At 43.3% G+C, this 22,361-nt stretch overlaps 2 protein-coding genes across 4 annotated transcripts in view; one reads left to right on the forward strand and one right to left on the reverse strand.

Annotated features, from left to right (window-relative positions):
* TCAF2 (TRPM8 channel associated factor 2) overlaps window positions 1-11,332 on the reverse strand; it is a 29,688-nt gene extending 18,356 nt beyond the window's left edge. For 2 of the 3 annotated variants that reach the window (XM_061198850.1, XM_061198852.1), the window contains exons 1-2: window positions 11,262-11,332; window positions 8,289-8,922 (exon numbers count right to left, since the gene is read on the reverse strand). In XM_061198850.1, coding sequence (XP_061054833.1) covers window positions 8,289-8,911 — 623 coding nt within the window. In that variant the 5' untranslated portion in view covers window positions 8,912-8,922; window positions 11,262-11,332. The other variant, XM_061198851.1, reaches the window with a different exon arrangement.
* Window positions 10,755-11,753, forward strand: LOC133096685 (protein FAM246C-like). Its single transcript, XM_061198287.1, has 2 exons — window positions 10,755-10,763; window positions 11,211-11,753. Exons 1-2 carry the CDS (start codon window positions 10,755-10,757, stop codon window positions 11,751-11,753), a joined length of 552 nt encoding a protein of 183 aa, XP_061054270.1.
* Window positions 11,754-22,361: the final 10,608 nt, after the last annotated feature.

Below are 22,361 nucleotides of genomic sequence, written 5' to 3' on the forward strand. Positions count from 1 at the left end.
GACCATATCTTGTGTGTCTCTAGTTCCAACAGCACCTAGCGTGGTGTCCGGTGGGAAGCACTACCTAGTGGTAGTAAGACATGCCACAGAAATGAGGGGGCGATCATGTAAAATTAACATGCAATGGGCTGAGAGCAGCCCTCTGAGCTGCAATGCCTCTCACCTTTCTTCTGAAAAAGGACTCACCCTCTCACTTATACAGGAGTACATGTGTGTATATGTATTTGTATTTATATGTGTTTATATATACACATAGGCATGCATGTATACACAGAGACATGTGTGCACACCCATATATGTATACATATACTATATATGAAATGATTATATGGGCCTGAGGAAAACTATGGAAGATGACATCCTGGGTTGTCAACACGGTTCCTGGGGAAGGGGTGGGAAGATGGTGTGCATAGTACCATGAAGGAGGAGCAAATAAAAACCTGGCATTTAATCATACTACAGCTTACTATTTATCAGTTACAAACAACAGGTAGACCTCTGAGAACTAACATGGTCAGATGTTCCAAAACATTTTTTTGAGTAAAAAATTTAAAAATAAAAACTAACAATTTGGTGATGTAATTTATATAAGACAAAAATAAAAGTAAATATATGTCAATATACATGTCAAAAAAGTCAGGACAAAATCACAAGAGTGTAAGAAGTATTCTGAATTGTGTGCTGGAGACAAGGGGTTGGTACTGAAAGAGCTGCTTAAAGGGGACTTGTCTCATCAGTATTTTGTTTTCAAATACGGAGAATGTATGAATATATTTCTCAGGTAATTAAGAATTAAATTTAAAATGTTAAGGTAACTGATGGAAGAATAGAACTGAGAAGCATAATCTACAAATATGTTGGGAGAATTTAAGGAGTAGAGAAACTAGGTCAAATACTGTAACAAAGAAGAAAAAATGTAAAAAGAAACAAAGGATAAAAACAAAACAGGAAAACAACGAGGCAAGAGTAAGAAATACACTTGAATTATCACTATCTAGGACTGGATTAAATTTTTATATGAAGAGACAGATGCTCTCAGACTGGGCTAAAAACATCTAGGTATAAGCTGCTTACAAAAGACACAATTGAAACTATCAATAAATGGTACACAAAGATTGAAATGAGGAAATCAACAAAGGTATATCTGGAAGATACAACAAAAAGAAAGCAGAAGTGCCGGTATTAATATGAGGTGCAATTGATTTCAAAGAGGAAAGAATTAAAATAAACAAAAGATGAATATTTTCTATGAATAGAAGTTAAGCCTTCCAAAGATATAATTTTCATTAATTTTTATGGGCCTAAAAACAAAGTGCTGAAAGCAAAAACTGCTACAAAGAAAATTAAAATTTGATGAATTCATAATCACATTTGAAAATGGGAACAGATCTCTCAGCATCCAATGGATCAATTAAAAAAAAAAAAAAAAAGGATAGAGATGATTTGAGCAGAATGACTGACAAACTTGATTAGAACCAGAACACAATGGTGCAATATAGCCTAGAATCTGAGGATGAGAAAGTGAGAGCCTAGAATGCTGTACTCTGTCAATTTGTTGTGTAAATATAACAAAAATGCAGACATTCTCAAACATGATACATTAAAACTATAATTTTTTAGAACACACACACACAGGCATAGACAAGCAATTGAGAGGATCCATATCAAACTTCTAAGAGCGGCTGCCTTAGTCCAGAGGCATGAGACTGGGAATGGTGGTGTGTGATGAAAGACAATTTGCCACTCTCCTCTATACATTTTTTTTTAATTGGAGTATAATCGCTTTACAATGTTGTGTTAGTTTCTGCTGTACAATGAGGTGGATCAGCTCTATGTATACCTATATCCCCTCCCGCTTGGACCTCCCTCACCACCCCCCCACCCTGATCCCACTCATCTAGGTCATCACGGAGCACCGAGCTGAGCTCCCTGTGCTATACAGCAGGTTCCCACTAGCTATCTGTTTTACACATGGTATCTATGTATCTTATTTATGTCAAACCTAAGCTCCCAATTCATCCCACCCGTCCCCTCCCGCCCCCCAACCCCTGTGTCCACACGTCCGTTCTCTACATCTGCGTCTCTATTCCTGCCCTTGTATTTTTCATTATAAGCTTGAATTCATTTTGAAATATTTTTTGTAAAAAGGTGAAATGTTTCGGGACTTCCCTGGCGTTCCAGTGGTTAAGACTCTGCCTTCCAGCGCAGGGGGTGCGGGTTCAATCCCTGGTCAGCGAGCTAAGATCCCACGTGCCTCGCAGCCAAAAAACCAAAACGGAAAACAGAAGCAATATTGTAACAAATTCAATAAAGACTTGAAAATTGGTCTACGTCAAAAGAAAAAAATCTTTAAAAAAATTTTTAAAAAAGGTGAAATGTTTCTCAAAAGAAAAGAAAGGAGGGAGAGAGGGAGGGAGGGAGGGAAGAAGGGAAGGGAGGAAGGCTGGACAAGCAAGCATAGAAGATGGGATGTCAAGGAATTCTCAACAGATGTTTCTATTTACCAATATTTAAGTCTTGTATAATATCTACTTACAGTATTTAAGTTTGGATAATAACATAATGAAAGTAGCTATTATTTAATGAGGTTTAATATATTCTAGGCATTTACATATACAGATCATCTCGTTTAATCATTATAATAAACCTGAAAGTTATTATTCTTGCTTTATAGATGAGACAGAAAAGTTAGGCTATTTGCCCCATGTTTCTTAGCTAATAACTGGAAAGGACAGGAAACAAATCCAGGGTGGTTTGTCTCTAAAGCCAATGTTGTCCACACACCAGTAATCTCTCAATTACTGAGTTTTGAATGAAGCCCACAGTTGGGTATGCGGCAATCAACAGGTATATTTTGTGCAAAAGAGGCTTTAAATAGACATGAAGGTGTGAATAATACTGCATTTATGGAAAAGGAAAAGCATGTGCTCCTTCAGAGCTGGAAGTGCAAGAGAGGGCACTGAGGAAAGGGAGAGGTGGCAGTGCTCAGGTACCAAATCACACCTGAGCAAACAGGTGATACAGGAGATGGCTTTCTGAATGGAGATTTAAAACCTGTCATAGTAACGACAGCAATGATCAGAGAGTTCAGTGTGAGGCGAGATGCTGTCATTGTCACCGTGCATTGGCATTGTCTCTTCTCTCCCACGTGCTGGCTACTAGACCTATTTCACCTGGGGTGTTTGCTTCTTAATTTGTTTTCTTCACTCTGAAATTCCCCCTTTTCATCTCATTCTGTCTCTCGTTTTATATAACATACATTTTTAGAAAGTTCTGTTAGAGCGTGAAGCATTCTCAAGGAGTGAATGTGTCTTCATTCATGTATTTATTCACTAATTATATAGTCTACAAATATTCTGTTCTGTTCATTGGGTCATATTTTTCTTCCAGGCATGATTGATTCTGTTGTCTTTCCACACTAAATTTCTGTCTAATATTTCCCTTTTAAATTTAATATAGCCTTTTTATATAGTTATTACATAGTTTTTTTTTTCACTATGGGCATGAGCAGATCTTTTGCATGTTCTGATATCGTGTGGGTGAGTTCCTCTTGATAGTCTTTCTAAGTTACCCCAGACCAGTTTGTTTGTAGACACGTACCACATCCACCACCTTCTCAAATTATATTGGGGTCTGTATAATGCTTCCTTCCACTTTCTTATTGCTTAACGTCTGTATCTCTAACTGAAGGGCAAAGATCAGCTGGGGCCTATTGCTGTCCTTACTGGGGGCTTGTCCCTCCACTCTTCAGGGACCTAAAGCAAGGCCTACTCCACCCAACCAGGCATGGAATGCACTGGAGGTGTTCAACCCACCATTGTCTTTGGAAGATGGCAAACTCCAGCATCCCTTTCTGCCTCCACCAAATTCTGAAGGAGCTTTGCTGCTTTTACATTTGAGGGTTTTTTCCCTTAAGTGTCTACTCACCCAATTTGTTCATTCTTCTACAACATGAGAAGGCATCAGTCATACTTCTTGGATTTGTTTCAGCTTTTTCCTTGTGGTTGTGCATCGTGGGTAGGTACGGTCTCAGGAGATGCTGCACACCGTGCCACACATCAGTCACCTGGCACTCCCACCGACTGTGCTTTAGCAGTACGTGGGATCAGCATCAAAACCTCCACATGCAGTTGTCTGCTTACTATTCTTCATACACTTGGTCAGATTTGGTGGAGAGGGCAATTCTGGGATCTAGGCTCAGTTCACACTACCTTTACCTGGAAACTCTCTACATTTATGGATCTTGAATATGAAAACAGAACAGTGCTACTTACAAGCTGAGAGTCCTCAGACAAAGACCTTGCACTCTATGGGAATGTGGTGATGATCAAGAGAGATAACACATAATCTTTAAGAGAGGCATAAACCTAAGCTACTAGTTTGTATTTACTTTTATATGAGCAGCTCCTAATACACTCTAGACCTTGTAGGTTATGCCATGTGTAAGAGTAATGAGCTGCTGATCTGAGATTAATTTTTCCCCAGACTCTCTTGTGTCTTGGCATAAAAGCAGTAAATGCCTTTGGGTCTGGCTTTGCATCTTAAAGTACAGGCAGGACCTCCTCAGGTGTGTAAACCTAGGTGTGCAGGCAGCTTTTGCCCTTGGGGATAGGACCCTTGAGAGGATCTTTTGTTGGTTTTATGAGACTTCGCCTCCCCTGGGCAGACAGGGCAATTCCCTTAAGGAGCTCCAGAGCCTCCTGCAGCAATTGAAAGTCAGCAAACCTGTTTGGTCAGCCCAGGAGCCATTGACCAAGATTTGTTGGCAGGAAAGTTCACTGAAAACCTCAAAGGAGACATGCGTGAAGGCGGCAGGAGTCTGAGCTGAGGGCCTGGGCACCATACAGGCCTTTTAAGACTTTAGAATTGATGGGGTCAGTCAACTCCAGCTCAGTTTTGGGCTGAGGCTGGAAGCCTCTGAGACACAGCACGTTCTATAACATGAAGCTGTCTGTAGGCTCAACCCTGGTACCCAGGCCACCCTTTCCCTTCTCGTGGTTTAGGATGTGTATTCGTTCATATATTTATTCATTAATTTACACAGTCTACAAATACCTGTTACTCTCTACCATGTTTCACACATCAGGCACTGAGAATAACGCAGCGCACATGACAGGCAAGATCAGTGCATCCGTGGAACTTTAGACTTTAGTTGGCTAGACAGGTACCAGCAAGTACACATGTTGGGTATTTACAGATTGTGATCACTGATGTTTAGGCAAGAGATGGAGAAAAGTGAAACTGGAAGTTTAGTCTTAGTTTCAAGAGAGTCATTGAGGAAGACTCCCCTGAGGAGGGTGTTTGAGCTGAAACTGAATAAGGAAAATAAATTGGCTTTTCAGGAGCTGAAGGAAGATCCAGAATAGGAAGAGAAATTTGAAAACCAAGTCTTACATTCAGCTTTGCCGGAGCTACCAGTGTAATTTTTTCGATTAACTGAATTTCCAAATATCTGATATTTTATAAGACAAACTGTAAGGAAAAAATGTTGCCTGCCATCCCAGTTCTACAAGGATCAAGCCATTGGCCAGTGCAGTCACGCACTGACTTATATAAAATTCGAACATGAATCTCATCAAGCCTCTCAACCAGGAGGTGGGAAACTTTTTCTTAGCAGCCCAATAATAAATATTTTAGGCTTGTGGGCCACATGTTTTCCACTGACACAACTCAACTCTGCCACTGTAACTCAAAAACAGCCACAGACAATATGTACACAAATGGACACCGCTGTGTTCCAATAAAACTTTATTTACGTAAACAGGGGGCTGGCCCACAGGCCATAGTTTGCCAATCCCTGCTGTAGAATCCAGATCTAACTTCCAATTTACAAGAAATATAGAGAACAGAGGAATACATTCAATGACACCACAGGGGTTCAATCAGCAAAACTCAGACTGTTTTGAAGGAAACACATTCTGTACTGTGGGGAAACTGTTCAGGACAAAGTACCTAGTTTCTTCAACAAAAAAGCAGCAAGAGATAAAAAGAATTGGAAAAGAAACTCAACATTATATGAGACATAAAATTCATATCAAGCAATCAAAATATTTGGGTTTTAATAAAAGACCAATTCCAACAAACAGTATAAAAATAAGACAATTATGGAAACGAATAATGACATTAAGAAAGTATTACTTCTTTTGGGTATGATAATGGTGGTGCCTTGTGGTTATGTTTTCGAAACGATTTACATCTTTAGGGATACATATTAAAAAACAGATGGAATGATATGATGTCTGTGACTTGCTTCAAAATAATCTGGGTTGAAGCGAGGGTGTGGCTATAGATAAAACTAGATTGACTATGAGTTGGCTGTTACTGAGCTTGGGTAATGGCTGCATGGGGCTCTTTGTACTGTTCTCTCTACTTTTGCATATCTCTGAACTTTTCCATAATTAAAAGTTAAAACAAACATAAAATATATTTCAGATTCAGTAGCAGAGATGAAAAATGTAGGCGTGGATGAAGAAAAACAGGTTTAGTTTGATGGACAGGAGTCCTTTGGAACAATTAAGAGCAGTTAGGTTGATGTGATTTAACCTTGTTTGTCCCTTAGAATTAAAGAGAAGTTGGAGTGAATCAGATCCACCCTGCCTCTCTGAGTAACTCATCGCCTCCCAACCCTCTCAGAGGGAAGGAAGACCAAGCGAGCCAGGACTTGGGGCTGAGGACACTGCTAAATGCTTACTAAATATGTGTACGCCCTTCCTTGTAGCAGAGTCTTGATTTCTTCAGAGATGCCAGGGCCCATTTAAAAATATTCGGCCCTTCGGACCCTCTGGCAGCTAGAGTTGGCCAGGTGAGCTAATTTTGGCCACTGAAATATAATAGAAGCCTAATGGTCAGGGCTTCCAGAAAATATATTATTTTCTGCATTAGAAGGGACATATTCAGCAGGTGTATTCATTCTAGCTTATTCTTGCGGAGGTGTAATTATAGTGCCTGAAGCAGTAGTACCAATCTTGTAACCATAAAGATAAAAGTGAAACATCATGATGGGAGGGGTGGGAGCCACGGGGGTGGGGAGAGAGCAAGAGAGGGAGAGGGAGGAAGGGAGAGAGAGAGGGAGAGAATGGATATGCATGAACGAACCTGGGTCATCATGAAGCAGGGACTCAATGCCCCAAGCCTAATTATCTTGCCCAGACTTTGTTACATGAGAAAAATAAACTCCTACGTGGTCAACCCACTATAACAAGGCTTCTGTCACATATGGCCAAGCACAGTGAGTCACTGATAACAAGTTATCTAAAACCCCAAATATCCAAAACTAAACTCCTGACCTCCTCTAATCTGTCTTCTCATAGACTTTCACAGCTCCTTACGTGGCAACACTCATCTTTAAGGCATTCGACCACCAAAACGCTTGACTCCTCTTTTCCCCCCTCACTCCACATTCAGTCCATCAGCCAAGCCTGAAGGCAGGAAGGAGGAAGGAGCTGAGGTATGTGTCTCTCTCAGGCTGTGTCTCTGGCCATCACTGTGTCTTCTCTTAGGCTCCAGGTCCCATCAGACAGCCCCCCCATCTGGGGTTCCAGCTCATGCTGGACAGGCCTAACATGGCCCCAGCCTCCACCAGGTGGCTGCAGCCCCTGGGCTGCGGGACCACCGCTGCCCTCTGCCAGCCCTGCTGCTGCTCATCTCCTGGTTACCTCGCTGTCTCCTGTGCAGTTTTCAGCTCTTGTGTCGCCTGCTTAGTCAGTTCCCCATATTAAATCCCTTCTGTTTGAAACACCAATTAATCCTGACCAGGCCTGATTGATAAGCCTTCCCTGATGACCCTAAATAAAATATTCTCCACTCCCCTCGCTGTCACTCTATCACTTATCCTGCCTTACTTTCCTTGTAGCTCTTATCAATACCTGCTAGAGTATGTATCTATTTGTTTCCTTAGTTGCCTAATTTTCCACTGGAATATAAGTGTCAAGACAGCAAGGGTCTTCTGCATGGGGCCTGGCACATGGTATGTGCCTCACACAAACAAATGCTTTTCCATTCCTTTAAGAGATATTGACACACACTCTCCAAGTCTCAGGCACTAGACAGATTGATGAATAAGACAAGTTTTTCTAATAGATCGACTGTCGCTTTGGCCACAGGTGGGAGTGGCAGTGAGAACCCAGCCGCTCTTGGGCTTCAGTGCATTTTAATTGTCCTATTTTCTATTTGTAGTGGTTCTGAAAAGCAGTGGAAAATCACGTGTATTAAAGTGGAAGCTCACCGAAGAGGAGGATCAAATCTATTGTGAACATGCATCAGACTCCCCATAGGGAAACACCACTCACCTGACCTGGAGAGGGATCTTGGGCACCTTCTTAGAGACCTTGAACCGGCTTCTGTCCCCACAGGTATCAGTGAAGTACACCCCAGCCACACTGGTCACCTGGTTCCCTGGGAACTTGGACAGCACCTTGTCATGACCATGCTGACTGGCCCAATACCAGGCTTGGCCCCCCATGAGCAGGCCCCCTCCACGTTTCACAAACTGAATCAGCTCTGCAGTCATGGTGTCATTGTAGGCATTGATGCAATAAACCCCCAGGGGTTCTCTCGGTTCTGGCTGAATCTGTGCCTCAACCCCAGAGCCCTGCAGGATGTTTGCTAGTGATGCCAGGGATGGGTGCACTCCAACGGGAGCCCCAGGAGAGGGACAGAGCCAGCCCACTGCATTGAGAAGAAATGGGGCCAAGCCGGCGTCTAGCAGGTAGCCCTCATGGGACGCAACCACCAGGCGGCCTCGGCCATAGGAGGACGCAGCAATGAGGACCTGGCCCTGGTCATTCACCATCACCGGGAAGGCAGCCTCTCCAGTGAGAAGGAGTTCACTGGGGATGGGGCCTTTAGGGACATCCCAGCTTGTCACTCCATCCATGAGGGCCTCAAAGGCAGCAGCAGGAGTTGTCGCCATGGTTCAGTCAGCTGCAGGAGAAGAAAGCAAAGACTGAGCTTGGTCAGAACAAATGAAGAAATGAGTGAAAACAAAAACAACTAAATGCATTCAGATGAAAACCACTTGTCAGGTTCCCCACTGTGTGCCACAGCCTGGGGGTGCAGCAAGGAACACAACAGACAAGGTCCCTGCTTTCACGAATCTAATATTTGAGAAGGGGAAGGACAATAATTAGATAGGTAGATAAACAGATAAAATGCAGCAATTAATAAGTGTTAGATGAAAATAAAGCATAGTGATGTGATATCGAGCAACCGGAAAATTACTTTAGATTGGGTGACAGGAAAGGCCTACAGCAAAAAGTGACCTTGAAGCTGAAACCTGACATTTAAGTTGAGGCCTGAAATGCTGCAGGAGAGCACGTGAGCAGTGAGAAGCCCCAGGGTGGCTGGAGGAACAGACAGGGAGGAGCAGGACCTGAATGGAGTGAGGGCGGGGCTGGATCCCACCCGAGCAGGTAGGTCAAGGTGAGAGCTGACCTGAGTTGACTTAGTATTTTACTTCTCTGGAAGAAAAGGTCAGCTGACCTTTCAGAAACTAGATTTGTTCTGGTAGCTTTGACCAAATGAATTGGAAACGCCTCCCAATTTATCATATCCGCCCTAACTAGGGAGCTCCCCGCCTCTACTTGGGGAGCATCCTGAGGTTTACCAGGTCTTTTAATTAAAATTTGGTGTGTGCCTAGAACTGAGTTAATTATTCCCTTCAGAGCAGCTCCTCTTGGATAAATTACTTACACTTCAGTCTCTCCATTTACATAAAGAGAATAGTACAGCCCTTGGAGGATTGTTTTTGAAGATGAAGAGAATGCAAATAAAAATGCCTTGTCCAGTGTCAGGTATACAATGAGCACTGAGAAAACACTAGTGTCTGTCCCTCTGCTGTCTTTTCTAGCTTCCTAAGTGACAAGAGCCATGTAGTAGGTGCTCTGGGTGTCCCGGACCGCCTCTGACTCCAGCAACTGCCCTGGAGGACTTTCCTGGGCACTGGGAAACCTTTCTCACCTGGCAGGTGCCCTGAAGTGGCAGTGAGCTGATAACAGGGTAAGCTTCACCCGGGGGAGGGTGTCACAGATAAATGCCACAGGGCTGTCCTAGGTGCATTCTGGAGCCCCTCACAAGGTCACCCAAGGAATTGGGTTCCAGCTGCCCACAGTGGTAAACAGCTCGGCGACAGGCCCTTCCTTGCTGGCTTCCCCTCCTTCCTGGTCTCTTCCTCCCCATGTCCTCACTGTGCAGTACTGGGCTCACTTCCCAAATAAACTACCTGCACTCAGGTCCTTCTATCAGGCTTTGCTTTGGGGAACAATCTAAACTGACAGAGACCAAACCCTTCCCTCCTGCTTCCACACACCGTCAGCCACCTCATTTTGTTCATCTTCTCTCACGTGTCTCTCAAATATCAGTCCCTTCAGTTTACATTCATATCTAGATGAAACCAACCTGGTTTCTGTCCCCAGGATACATTCCCACCTACAATCTCCCTCAAGCCATCCTACTCACATGTCTTCCTAATCAGAACCCTCAGGTTCATCCACTCCCCCAGGTGAAAACTGAGTGGCTCACCCTGGATTTTAAGCCTCCAGGGTACGGGCTCTCCACAGTTTTTTAGACTTTTTCCCTTCACTTTCTCCACCAAATCTCTGGTACGCTTGGCTCCCTGAGCATGCCCTGTATTCCTTGTAAAGTTCCAGCTCCTTTTTTTTTTTGGTTTTAAACTGCCGTTCCCATCTACCACCTCTTTCTTTATATTGCCCCCAGGAAAGTGAATTCACAAAAAAGCACCAGTTCCCAGCTGGAGTATGGAGCGCGTGGGTGAGTGATCTCAGCTTGCGGGTTTGGGGTGGGAAAAGGCAACCAGAGATCAGGAAGCCTGAGGTCAAGCCAACCACCTCTGACAAGACAACGGAGGTCTTTCACGAATCCGGGCCTCCCTAGTTTTACAGGAAAAGCACCAAAAAACCCAGGAGATGAGTATTAAATATGTTCTCAGAATTTTGACCACAACTCTCCATAACTACGTGCACGCGCGCGCGCACCCAGAATCACACCCACACACAATCACACATCTTTTGTCAAATTCTTGACTCACAAATTCAAAGAGGCGAGAGAAAAGTGTTTTGAGACAAACAGCAAATAGGGAAAGAAGGACGAAACGAAACAAGAACGTGAACCTAAGAAGACAGAGACACCCCGATTGCCGGGAACCTTCTCGGGTCTGCAACTGGCACCTTGGGGCGCACCCGTGTCCCCCCCAGGTGCTCGGCCCCCGGCCCACCCTACGGACGCGCTCGGATCGGCGAACTCACGCTGGGGCGGCCGGGGTGCGCGGTGCAGACCGGAGCAAGGAGGCCGGAGCCGAGGCTCGGCGGGCGGTCCCGGCGCGGCAGGCGGGGCGGGGCGGGGCAGGGCGAGGGGGCGGTGCCCGGGAGGCTCCTCCCCGCCCGCCGCACCTGGGGCGGGGCCGGGCTCCTGCGGGGTGCAAAGCCCGCCCCCCCGGGAGGCGGGGCCTCTCGGCCGGCGGGTGTCCTGGCCGAAACCGGCTCCCCAGGGTTCTCCGAGGGTCGTTTCGGAGCGAGAGGGAGCCCCGCAAAGTTGCTGTCACAGTTGGTGAGGAAAGCACACGCCAAGTCTCCAATAAGTCAGACTCGGGGCGAAGAATCCCCCAACACAACGTAACCCCCGGCCGAGGCTCTGCTTTGGCCCCGCGTGGAACCGGGCCCCCTCCCCTCCGGTCCTGGGGTGCGGCGCCGGAGAACCGAGGCTGCCGTGTCCCCGCCTCAGGGCGGCTCCTGAGTTGAGGGGCTGCCCCCTGGTGGTCAGCGCCCGGCCTTGCACCCCGTGCCGGGCGGGATTCTCGGCGGTCCACGGAGCTCCAGCAAGAGAACTGAGTCTGGGAGTGTAGGCAGAAATGCCGCCCAGTGATGTGCTTGCTGGGAAGGAAACGTGCCCGTTACAGCACCAGACACGTCCATTCCAGCTAAAGCTATAGAGTGGCTGCTGCTTGGATTTCTACCTAAAACTGGTGGGAAGGTCAAAATCAAGGTTAAAGAGTTCTAAATTTGCCGCGAATCTGATTTTGCACAGCTTTGTGCGGCAGATGCGCTGTTTTAACTTTTATGGAGTTTTTGTTTTGTTAGGGGGAGAGAGTGACAGGTAGGGGTGGGGACACGCGTGCGTACTTGAGGGTGATTATGGAGAAGGGGGCTTTAGATTCCTATTTTATAATCCCCCCACCCCCGTTTGGGGCTAACACTGGTTATACATGTAAATCATCGCACTGTTCATAAAGTTACCGGATGTATCTATTTTTCTTAAAGGTTCATGACTGTCTCTTTATAAGCATTATTTAAAAGTAGCAGTTAATCTCACATCCTCATTGAATTTTAACATGTTGTGGACACTTCACTCATATTCTCTTCTGTCTCGGGGCTTATCAAGGCCATTGCCTTCACCACATCTCGAGCCCATTCTCTTTGTAAAATAGGTAACACCTCATCCAGGTTCTTCCTGTCGAGTTCCCTTTTATGTATTTTCATTTTTTAAATCTCTTTTTTGACTTCTTCTTGGATAAAAATATACTTTGGTAAACTCCGTTTCTTGCCTCTCTGTATAGAACATGTCATTTCTTCCCTGCAGCTCACCCTCCCCTTTGCCAAGAATGACGTTCAAACCTCGCAATCCAGCTTCTGCTTCTTCCACTTCATTTCCTTCCCAAGTCCAGGCTCCACCCCTGCCTCCTTGCCTTAAGTGTACACTGGGTAGTGCTGACCGACTCTTCATTTTCACTCTTTGGTGTTAAACTAACATAATGCTAATTATTACTCTATTTCTCTTTGGATCTTTACCAAAATATACTTTCAGGATTTTAAAGCAGTTTTTTTTTTTTTTTCTTTGAGAGTGGGCACAACCAGGAATGAAGTGCTGATACTTACTTCAATATGTTGTGAAATGCTTTTTGTTATGGGCTGAATTGTGATTGAGTTAAAATGAGGCCAGTGAGGCGGGGCCCTAATCTAATATGACTGGTGTCCCCGTGAGAAGAGGAAGAGACACTAGGGATGCCCTCACAGAGAGGACAAACCATATGAGGACACAGTGAGAAGGAGACATCCCTAAGCCACCGAGAGAGGCCTCAGGGAAACTGACCCCTGCTGGCACCTTGACCTTGAACTTCCAGTCTCCAGAACATGAGAAAGTAAATTTCTGTTCTTTAAGCCAAAGACAACTCAAAATTACCTAATCAGTAAATTCTAACAGTAAGTTAGTGGTTAAATTAAGCTACATCATACAGTGGAACACTTTCCAACTGTTAAAAGGAATGAAGTAACTCTGCAGGTACTAGTATGGAAATGTTTAAAAGTTTAATGTTTAAGATGTGTTGGTTAGTGTGTGTAATATTATTTTGTTTAATATAGAAAAAGATGTTATATAGACACACAGCTTCTGTGTGTGTGTGTGTGTGTGTGTGTGTGTGAAGAACTTGATAACCATGGTTACCTCTGTGTGTAATATTTATTATCTTCTTTATATAGAAAAAGATTTTATATAGACACACAGCTTCTGTGTGTGTGTGTGTGTGTGTGTGTGTGTGTGTGAAGAACTTGATAACCATGGTTACCTCTGATAAGTGATTCCAGGGTGTATGGGAATGGAGAATACTTTTCCTTTTCATCTACTGTAGTTCTTTTTTTTTTTTATAAATTTATTTTATTTATTTATTTTTGGCTGTGTGCGGGCTTTCTCTAGTTGTGACGAGCAGGGGCTACTCTTCATTGCGGTGCACGGGCTTCTCATTGCGGTGGCTTCTCTTGTTGCGGAGCATGGGCTCTAGGCACGCGGGCTTCAGTAGTTGTGGCACGCGGGCTCAGTAGTTGTGGCTCTCAGGGTCTACAGCATAGGCGCAGTAGTTGTGGCTCACGGGCTTAGTTGCTCCGTGGCATGTGGGATCTTCCTGGACCAGGGCTCAAACCCGTGTCCCGTGCATTGGCGGGCGGATTCTTAACCACTGAGCTACCAGGGAAGTCCTTCTTTTTTTTAATATAAGTTTTCTTTTTCTTTTTTGTTTTTCTTTTGGTTTTATTGAGATATAATTGACGTACAGCACTATATAAGTTTAGGGTGTACAGCATAGTGATCTGACTGACATACATAAGGAAATGATGACCACAGTAAGTTTAGTGACCATCCATCGTCTCATATAGATGCAAGGTTAAAGAAATAGAAAAAAAATTTTTCTTTGTGATGAGAAGAGTTAGGATTTACTCTCTGAACAGCTTTTGTATATCAGGTACAGCATGTAAATTATCTTTATCATGTTGTACCTTACATCTCTAGAACTTATTTGTCTTATAACTGGAAGTTTGTACCTTTTGACTGCCTTCCTCCAATTTGCCTTCCTCCCACACCCAGCCTCTGGTAACCACAAATATAATCTCTTTTTTCTTTTTCTAAGAGTTAGTTTGTTTTTGAAGTATCATTGAACTACAACACTGTATTAGTTTCCTGTTACATAACATAGTGAGTTGATATTTCTATACGTTTAAAAATGATCCCCTTGATAAGTCTAGTTGTTGTCTACCACTGTACAAAGATATTACGTAATTATTGACTATATTCCTCACACTGTACGTTTCATACCTGTGACTGATTTAGTTTGTAACTAAAAGTTTGTACCTCTTAATCTCCCTCACCTCTTCCCCACCCCCACCCCCCTCTGACAACCGCCTGTTCGTTCTCCGTGTCTATGACTCTGTTTCTGTTTAGTTTTGTTTGTTCATTTGTTTTGTTTTTTAGATTCCACATGTAAGTGAAATCATACAGTATTTGTCTTTCTTGTCTGATTTATTTCAGTTAGCATAATACCCTCTAGGTCCATCCAAGTTGTCAACAGTGACAAGATTTTATTCTTTTCTATGGCTGAGTAATACTCCATTGTGTGGGGCTGCAGGGCCTTGGTGGTACCAGGGCTAGTGCTGGCCTACTGGCAGGTGGGGCTGGGTTCTGGCCCCTCTGGTGGGCAGTGGCGTGTCCTGGGGTGACTGGGGGTTCAAGGGTCCTATGCTGGCTGGCCTGCTGTCTGCTGGGGCTGTGTTTCTACCCAGCTAGCTACTTGGTCTGGGGTGTCTCAGGACTGGGCCTGGCTGGCTGGTTGGTGGGGTCAGGTCCCAGTTCTAATAAGCTAGAGGACAGGCCCCCAAATCGCACTTGCCAACCCCAGTGCTTCATGGTGGGATGAGCACCCCAAAATGGCTGCTGCCAGCATCTATGTCCCCAGAATGAGTCCCAGTTGCCTCCTGCCTCTTTTGGAGGCTCTCCAAGATCAGTAAGCAGGTCTGACCCTGGCTCCTTTCATATTACTGCTTTTGCCTTGGGGCCCAGAGTGTGTAAGATTTTGTGTGTGCCCTTTAAGAGTGAAGTCTCTATTTCTTACAGCCCTTTGACTCTTGCGAAAGTAAGCCCTGCTAGCCTTCAAAGCCAAACATTCTGGGGCTTGTCTTCCCAGTGCAGAATCCCCAAGGCTGGGGAGTCCCAATGTGAGGCCCAGACCCCTTGCTCCTTGGGGAGAACCTCTGCAATTTTCATTATTCTCCTGTTTGTGGGTCACCTACATGGGAGTATGGGTCTTGATTGTACCATGAGTCTGTCCCTCCTACCCCTTTTGTTGTGGTTCCTTCTTTATATCTTTAGTTGTAGAAGATCTTTTCTGGTAGATTCTGGTTTTTCTCATCAATCCTTGCTCTATTATCCTTGTAAATAGTGTAATTTTGGTGTGGCCATGAGAGGAGGTGAGCTCAGAGTCTTCCCACTCCACCGTCTTGGCCAAACTCCCCTCCAGGGGTTTTCTTTAAGGTTGCTCGATGTGCAAAACTCCCTCCTACCAAAGTGCAATTTCCTTCTCCTAGAAAATGACTCTTTTTTCATATCTTAGCTCAGTCATCACTTCCTTAGGAAAGACTGTCCTAACCTCCAGACTATACTAAATCCTCCTTCTGATAAACCTACACCAAATACCTCTGCTCCTCTGTTCTTACCCAGGTTGTAATTTTACATTTATTTGTATATTCATCTGATTAATGTTGTTCTCTCTCATCGGCTCTCATGGTATGAGTGTAGAGTCTGTCTCCTATTTGCCCACCATTGATTTTGGTTCATTTCTGGAATGTAGTATCTTAATAAATATATAAATGTAGGTTGAATAAATAAGTATATAGTGAATGTTCAAGAAATGTCTATTGAATTGGTGAGTAAATAACTAAGTCTTTGGAGGATTAGTGCAAACCTGTAAATAACTAAGTCTTTGGAGGATTAGTGCAAACCTGATTGGCAGAGAACCAAATGCAGTCATGTTTCAGAAAGAAGGAGCATGGCGAAACCTATACAAGGAAGACAGTTTGGATAAAACAGATCAGAATTTCCGAATACTTCAGGATGGAAACCCAATGTGAGGTGAAGTTAGTTGAGTTCTTGGTCTCATACCAGCAAACAACTGACCTTTGAGAAGCAAAGTGGGAAACGAACACTGAGGGAGGGTCAAGCAAGTTCCATGTCAGTGCTGAGCTCAAGATCTCTTTTGTGAGTTTGTGCTCTTAGGTTTTAACTGGTTTCTATCTACATCAATCTCAGTCTTTATGGTAAAATACCATATTTACTTTACCATATTGTTCTAAAAGAACTCCTGAGACTATTTCAGTGTTGATCTAATAGAAGAAGGGATTTCAAACAAAGGTGATTTTTCCAGGGTCAGAGAGAAGAAGCAGACCCACCATCACTAACGTACCTGCCATTTGGCGGCAAGGGTTGGCTAAAGAATGGAAACAAAGCAACATAGGGCACAGCATAAGGGTCCATTTAAAAAAACTGGGAAATGAAAGATGGTGACCAGCATGGATGTGACAAAGGATCATTGCTCATGTGAAGGTGTGGACCCCCAGGCCTTTCCTCCTACCCAGGAGAACACAGAAACTAGTCCATGAAAGTCAGCATATTCTCACGGGGCACATATTCTGTGAGGCACTCTGGGAGATGACGGTGATACTGTGGTCAGTAAGTCGAGAGAAGAGAGGAGACACGAAACAACTATAGTATCAGATGGATTTATGTAGGTGCTGAATTGGCTGCAAATTAAGTGCAAGGGAACAGAAAGGAAGAAGCAATTATTTCTAATCAAGATATCAGAGAAGAACTTACAGAGGTAACACTAAAACTTAGCTTTGGAGAAATATGTATGATCTTTGTGGGCAGATGAGAGTGGCAGACATTACAAAGTGAGGCTATGTCATAGTCTGCAGCATGAAGATGTGCGTGTGAAAAGCTTGGTTTGAGAAAGAGAAAATGTTCATTGTGAGTGAAGCTTGTTAACAAGACTTGTATATATAGTGCTAGTTCTACGAGGCATTTGGGCCAGATTTTAAGGGACTTTGGCTGGTATACTAAGGAGCTTGGATTGTAGTCTCCAGTTTGTAGAAAGGTTTTTAAGAAATGCCATGTAGGAAACACTGAGGTTACCTCCTCAACATCTATTTTCTACCTCACCTCTCTTGTCCTTTCTAACCAAATCCCAATTTTGTTCAGATAATCTACCTCTCCCCTACGAGATTCAGGGGGAAATGAAGCCATTTCCAGTTCCCAGGGTAGATATGAGCCAAGCATGCCAATCCATACCCTTTGTACTGCAACGACGGGCTCTTTTTGGGTTATAAATAATGTAATAATTGTTTAGCATACTCAGTAAGCATACACAAATCAGAATTTTCATTGTTACTAGTGGTACCTCAGTCCATTTTTGTCAAATAGAGGAAAATCTCTGCAGTAATTCCAGTTTTTCACTAAGCCAAATGCAGGGGTTACTTTATACACATGCTTTCCAACTGTGGGCTAGCATTAATAGTCACTGGCCTCCTTCTTCAATTATTTTTAGTTATGAGTTAAACTTAATGTGGTCCCATATAGTCTTTCCCTAAAGGGCCTCAAGAATCTGGAAAGGATTAGCCACACTCTAATTTAGAAATAGAGATGGATGAATCCACCTATGTGCCTGTACTGGTATGAGTCACTGGCGAGGTTACCTAAGTCACTAAGATGATCCAGAACAGGTGTCTACAGCTGTTTTAAGAAGGAGTGTTTTTGTGGCTATGAAAATGCTCGGCTCAGATCTCCAACTGCAGGGAGTGGGTATGCAGCTGACAGACGGACCCAGCTGCTGTGCTCTAGAATCCTTGGCGCCAAAGCCACGCGGCCCAGGAGCTTCTGCTGGCCAGTGATTAAGTATGGTGGGGGCACTAAGGAGACATGGGACTTTTTTGGTGGGGGACTTTGGCTCACGGACTCTCCAGAGGCCTTGACAAAACCTTCTGAGACCTACAATGCAAGCCATTCCCTCTTTCACTCTCTCCTTCACAAAGGTTAAAACTACATCGCAGTCTGATGGCTCTTCCAGCCCCCTCTGGGTCTCTCTCCATTTTCTCTCACAAGTGTTTCCCTTAATAAACCTCTTGTACACCTGACCTCATCTGGCTTCTGCCTCTTGGAGGACCCAGGTAATATAAGTACCGTTATAATTATATCTCCTAACATTAAAATGCTCAAGTGTATTCATTAAAATTGTGTTGTAGTGGGAGTAAAGAGCAAAGTCATCAACTTGAGAGTATTTAGGGAAGACTCATCCACATTTTTCATTCTGTAGTACATGTATGATAACCTTTATTCAAATTATAGCATGGTCTATTTCCAGGGGCAAGTTCCTGCCTGCATATTTATTTAAAGCAATAAGCTGGAGTTTGCTGGCCATCTCGACAGGTGGCCAGCCCTAATTCAGAGTTATAAAAGTTTTCATATTCTCCTTTGGTGTATTTGTGAAATTAATGTGGGGTGATATTTTCTTTTTTGGGTTATAAGTGTATGGAATATATATGGTAGGAGCCAGTAATATTCCAACCACAGAAGATGTCTTGGAAAAAATCACTGCCACTCCAGAGATTTCCAGGCTGAAACTCTCTCCCTCCATTGATGAACGAGGGAGGGGGCTTCTTACATTTTTAAACTCCTCCCATTTCCAGGTCAGACGTAGACTTTGGTTTTGTACCGAAGATTTCAGCCATCTGGGAACCAGTGGAGCTGACTTAGCCCAAGGCTGAGTGGATGTTCTTCCTCCAGCTCTGAAATATCAGACCCAATGGGTAGGCACACAACAGATCCAAGTTCCTATAATTGCACCTACACCAGTGTGGTTTATACATCTTCACACACAATCCCACAAGGGTTGCAAATATCAAGATGCCAGAGGGGCTGTTGTATGGGGACTGGGAATCATGGAAGGTCACATATCTCCATAACAAAATTCCTACAAAGGAAGAGTGTGTCAAAGTTCCTAGTCTTATAAAGACCAGCAACATAATTTTTTTTCCTGCAAATGTAACATTATTTTTTTTCCTGCAAATGTTATTTCAAAATTTATTCTGAAGTTCCTGTGACATGAAGGCCTTCCTTTTTAAGTCTTTCCGTTATATATTGAGACTTGTGATCCAAAGTGTCTTTTAATTTGAACTGAGGTCGAATGGACATCATTCAGCTTGGGCAGGTGGGGGAAAGGGGGAAGGGTGGATATAGAATGAGAAGCCAGGAATAACTGAGTCTAAGGTTCCCACTACTCTCTACACATTTGTCGTGATGGGCATCAATATGTAAGACTAAAACTTTCATTGCTATGCAAATTTTGTCAATTGTTTCCAGATCAATTTTCTCCGTATGAATTTGGTTCCAAATTCTACTTACTGGATCCATCGGGTCATTGACAGGGGCCCAGAAATTAGTATAGAAAAGTATAGAGTCATGTCTCCATTCAATCCCTTTGGTAGAGGCCATAACAACTACTGAGATGAGCCCCTCTTTCTTTTTAGTCAGAGAAATTTCAGAGGGGAGCAGCTGCAAAATTTATTGTGAAATGTGGCTTGACTTTGAAGTTTGAGGAAGACATTCAAAAGTTACAAGTGTCCATTAGGTTAATGGCCCCTAATATAATGTTAAGGTCAGAAATCTGTGGTCAAGACTTACATCTGAGAAAGTAGCTATTGACTATTCTAGGGATGAAACTCATGTCTGTCTTGCTGCTCTCAATATGCCAAATATAATTTTACCTCTCTTTGCCGTGAATTATCTGCAAGGTTTGCTCCATCATTTCCTTTAAGAATTTGCTCAAATGTCGCCTTATCAGAGAGGCTTTCCTGGACCCCACTACTCATTGTCTACTTCTCTATCCCAGAACACTCTCTTCCCCATCCTTAGTTTTATAATACTTCACAGGACTTATCATACCTGATATATGCTTATTTGTTCATTTTTATGTTCTAACTGGAACATGGGCAGGAGCTTTATTATGTTTACCTTGTATTTCCAGACCCTGTAACAGTAACTAGCATTGCAGTCGGTGTTCAGTACATGTTTATTTAATGAATTTTTAGGTGAGTTGATGGCTAGACTAGAAGAGGATGCCCAAATGTGGGAAATGCATCTTTCAGAAACCAAAATTTTATACTGGTTTTATGAATGTTTAAGAAACATGTTATGAATGTTTCTTAAAAGAGGGCAGATAAAACAAGAAGGTTTTTTATTTAACTTGGAGAAGTGTTTCTCTAGTGGCTTCATCTAGTTTAGTGCTAAAAAAATATTGAAAATCTGGGTGAGGCCATGGACCTTTACTACCTTAATCTCTTATCCCAACAGAGATTGTAAGTTTAGCAAGGGAAGTTTGAGCACTGGGGAAATGGTTTCTGCTACACTTTCGTCCAAGCTTTATCTGTCTAATGGAAAAGCATCTTCCAGTTTCTGTTTTAAATTTCATTTCCTTCTGTGTGCCCCAATTATAGCAGTTAGCAAATGAATTTACATGAACTGTAAAGGTATATTGTTATCCCTCCTAGGTAAAAGCAAACTGCTACTCTCATGACTGCTTTCTATTCCTCCTAGGGATGGCCCAGAATCTACATTTAAGGAGTGGGCATGTTTCAGACAATAAGTGAGTGCCCCTTGAGTATTGAGCATGGTCCCAACTTCATTTTGGTTTATAACCAAGACTAACACCAAGTCTAGGGGATCATTAGGGAACCATCCTTTCCCAGGATATCTCTTGTGATATTAATTGTGATATTACTTTTTTTCTAACTTATCCCTTATGCTCAGTCAAGAGAAGTACAGTTTTGAATTTTCTGTAAGAGAAACAAAGGCTCTTTCTCTATTCTTTTGCATTAGGAAAGAAAAAAAAAAGCAGCCCCTGACACCCAGGAAGTTGTCTGACACTCACAGCTAGAACATGGCCATGTTTGCCCTGTCAGACATAAACAATTTCACAGAACACTGACGTCAGACAAGGTCACTCTGAGACTATGATAAATAAAGTTAGATGGAAACAAGATCTCTGGGCAACCACAAAATACCAAACACATCTCTCTCTTGTCTAAAGTGAGTAACTGCTGCTTTTTTTAAAAAAAAGCCAATTCCAGCTTTAAGCTCACTTCAGTCAGCCCTCCTTAAGAGATGAGATTTACTGAGAAAGTCAGTCATAGAAGTGCCACTGCTTCTTGAGAGCATCCAATCCAGAACAAAGCCTTGCTTCCTTAGACCCTCCCTTAAACTACCTACCCAAGCCCAAATCCTATAACAGGTTCTTTCTAACACTCTTTTACTGAGACTCGCACAGTTCCCTATGGTGTGCATTTCCCCCAGCTGCCATAAGTAATACATCCAACTTGTTCAACTACAGGTGTGTTTCTGCTGGTCTTTGGCTGGAGGGCATTAACACCATCACCTGCTATACCTGAGGATATTCTCTCCTCCCCACCCCATCAAAGGCCCTTCTTTATCCAGTACCAGAGATCCACTAGGTTTTATCCAAAGGTCACTCAAACACTACTGACATGAGTCACCTCTTTGCCCTTTTATAGTTTATCTCAAAGTTTCCCTGTGAGGACCTGAGATGTAAGTCTGCTCTAAGTTTTGATTAAGTTTGTCGTCAATAAATAAGCTTATAATGCCAATCGTCCTGTGATTAAATGTCAAAAGCCTTAACTAAGGCTTGTTATTGTTTGCTTTGTAACAGTTTAGTTCCAAGGCTACACAGATAGCAAGAAAGAGAGAAACTATTAAAAAAAAAAGTTGGAGTTTCCTCTCCTGTCTCTATTAACCTTGACAAAGGGTGAGGAATGAGCTTATGATCTTTTCAGGTTCTTGGCTCCTGTTTAAATCACAGACACTTCACAGATGAGAGGACTAGGCATAGATAGAGCCTGCTATATTGTTGAGAAGCGGAGAGGGGTCTTCTCTGTATGTCTCTGGGGCCTCTTCCCAACCACTTGACTTGTTTTTATACTGCACATTTGATCATTTTGCCCTCCCTCCTACCCTTTCAGCACTAT

The sequence above is a fragment of the Eubalaena glacialis genome, chromosome 8 (assembly GCF_028564815.1).
Source record: "Eubalaena glacialis isolate mEubGla1 chromosome 8, mEubGla1.1.hap2.+ XY, whole genome shotgun sequence".
Classification (NCBI taxonomy): Eukaryota; Metazoa; Chordata; class Mammalia; order Artiodactyla; family Balaenidae; genus Eubalaena; species Eubalaena glacialis.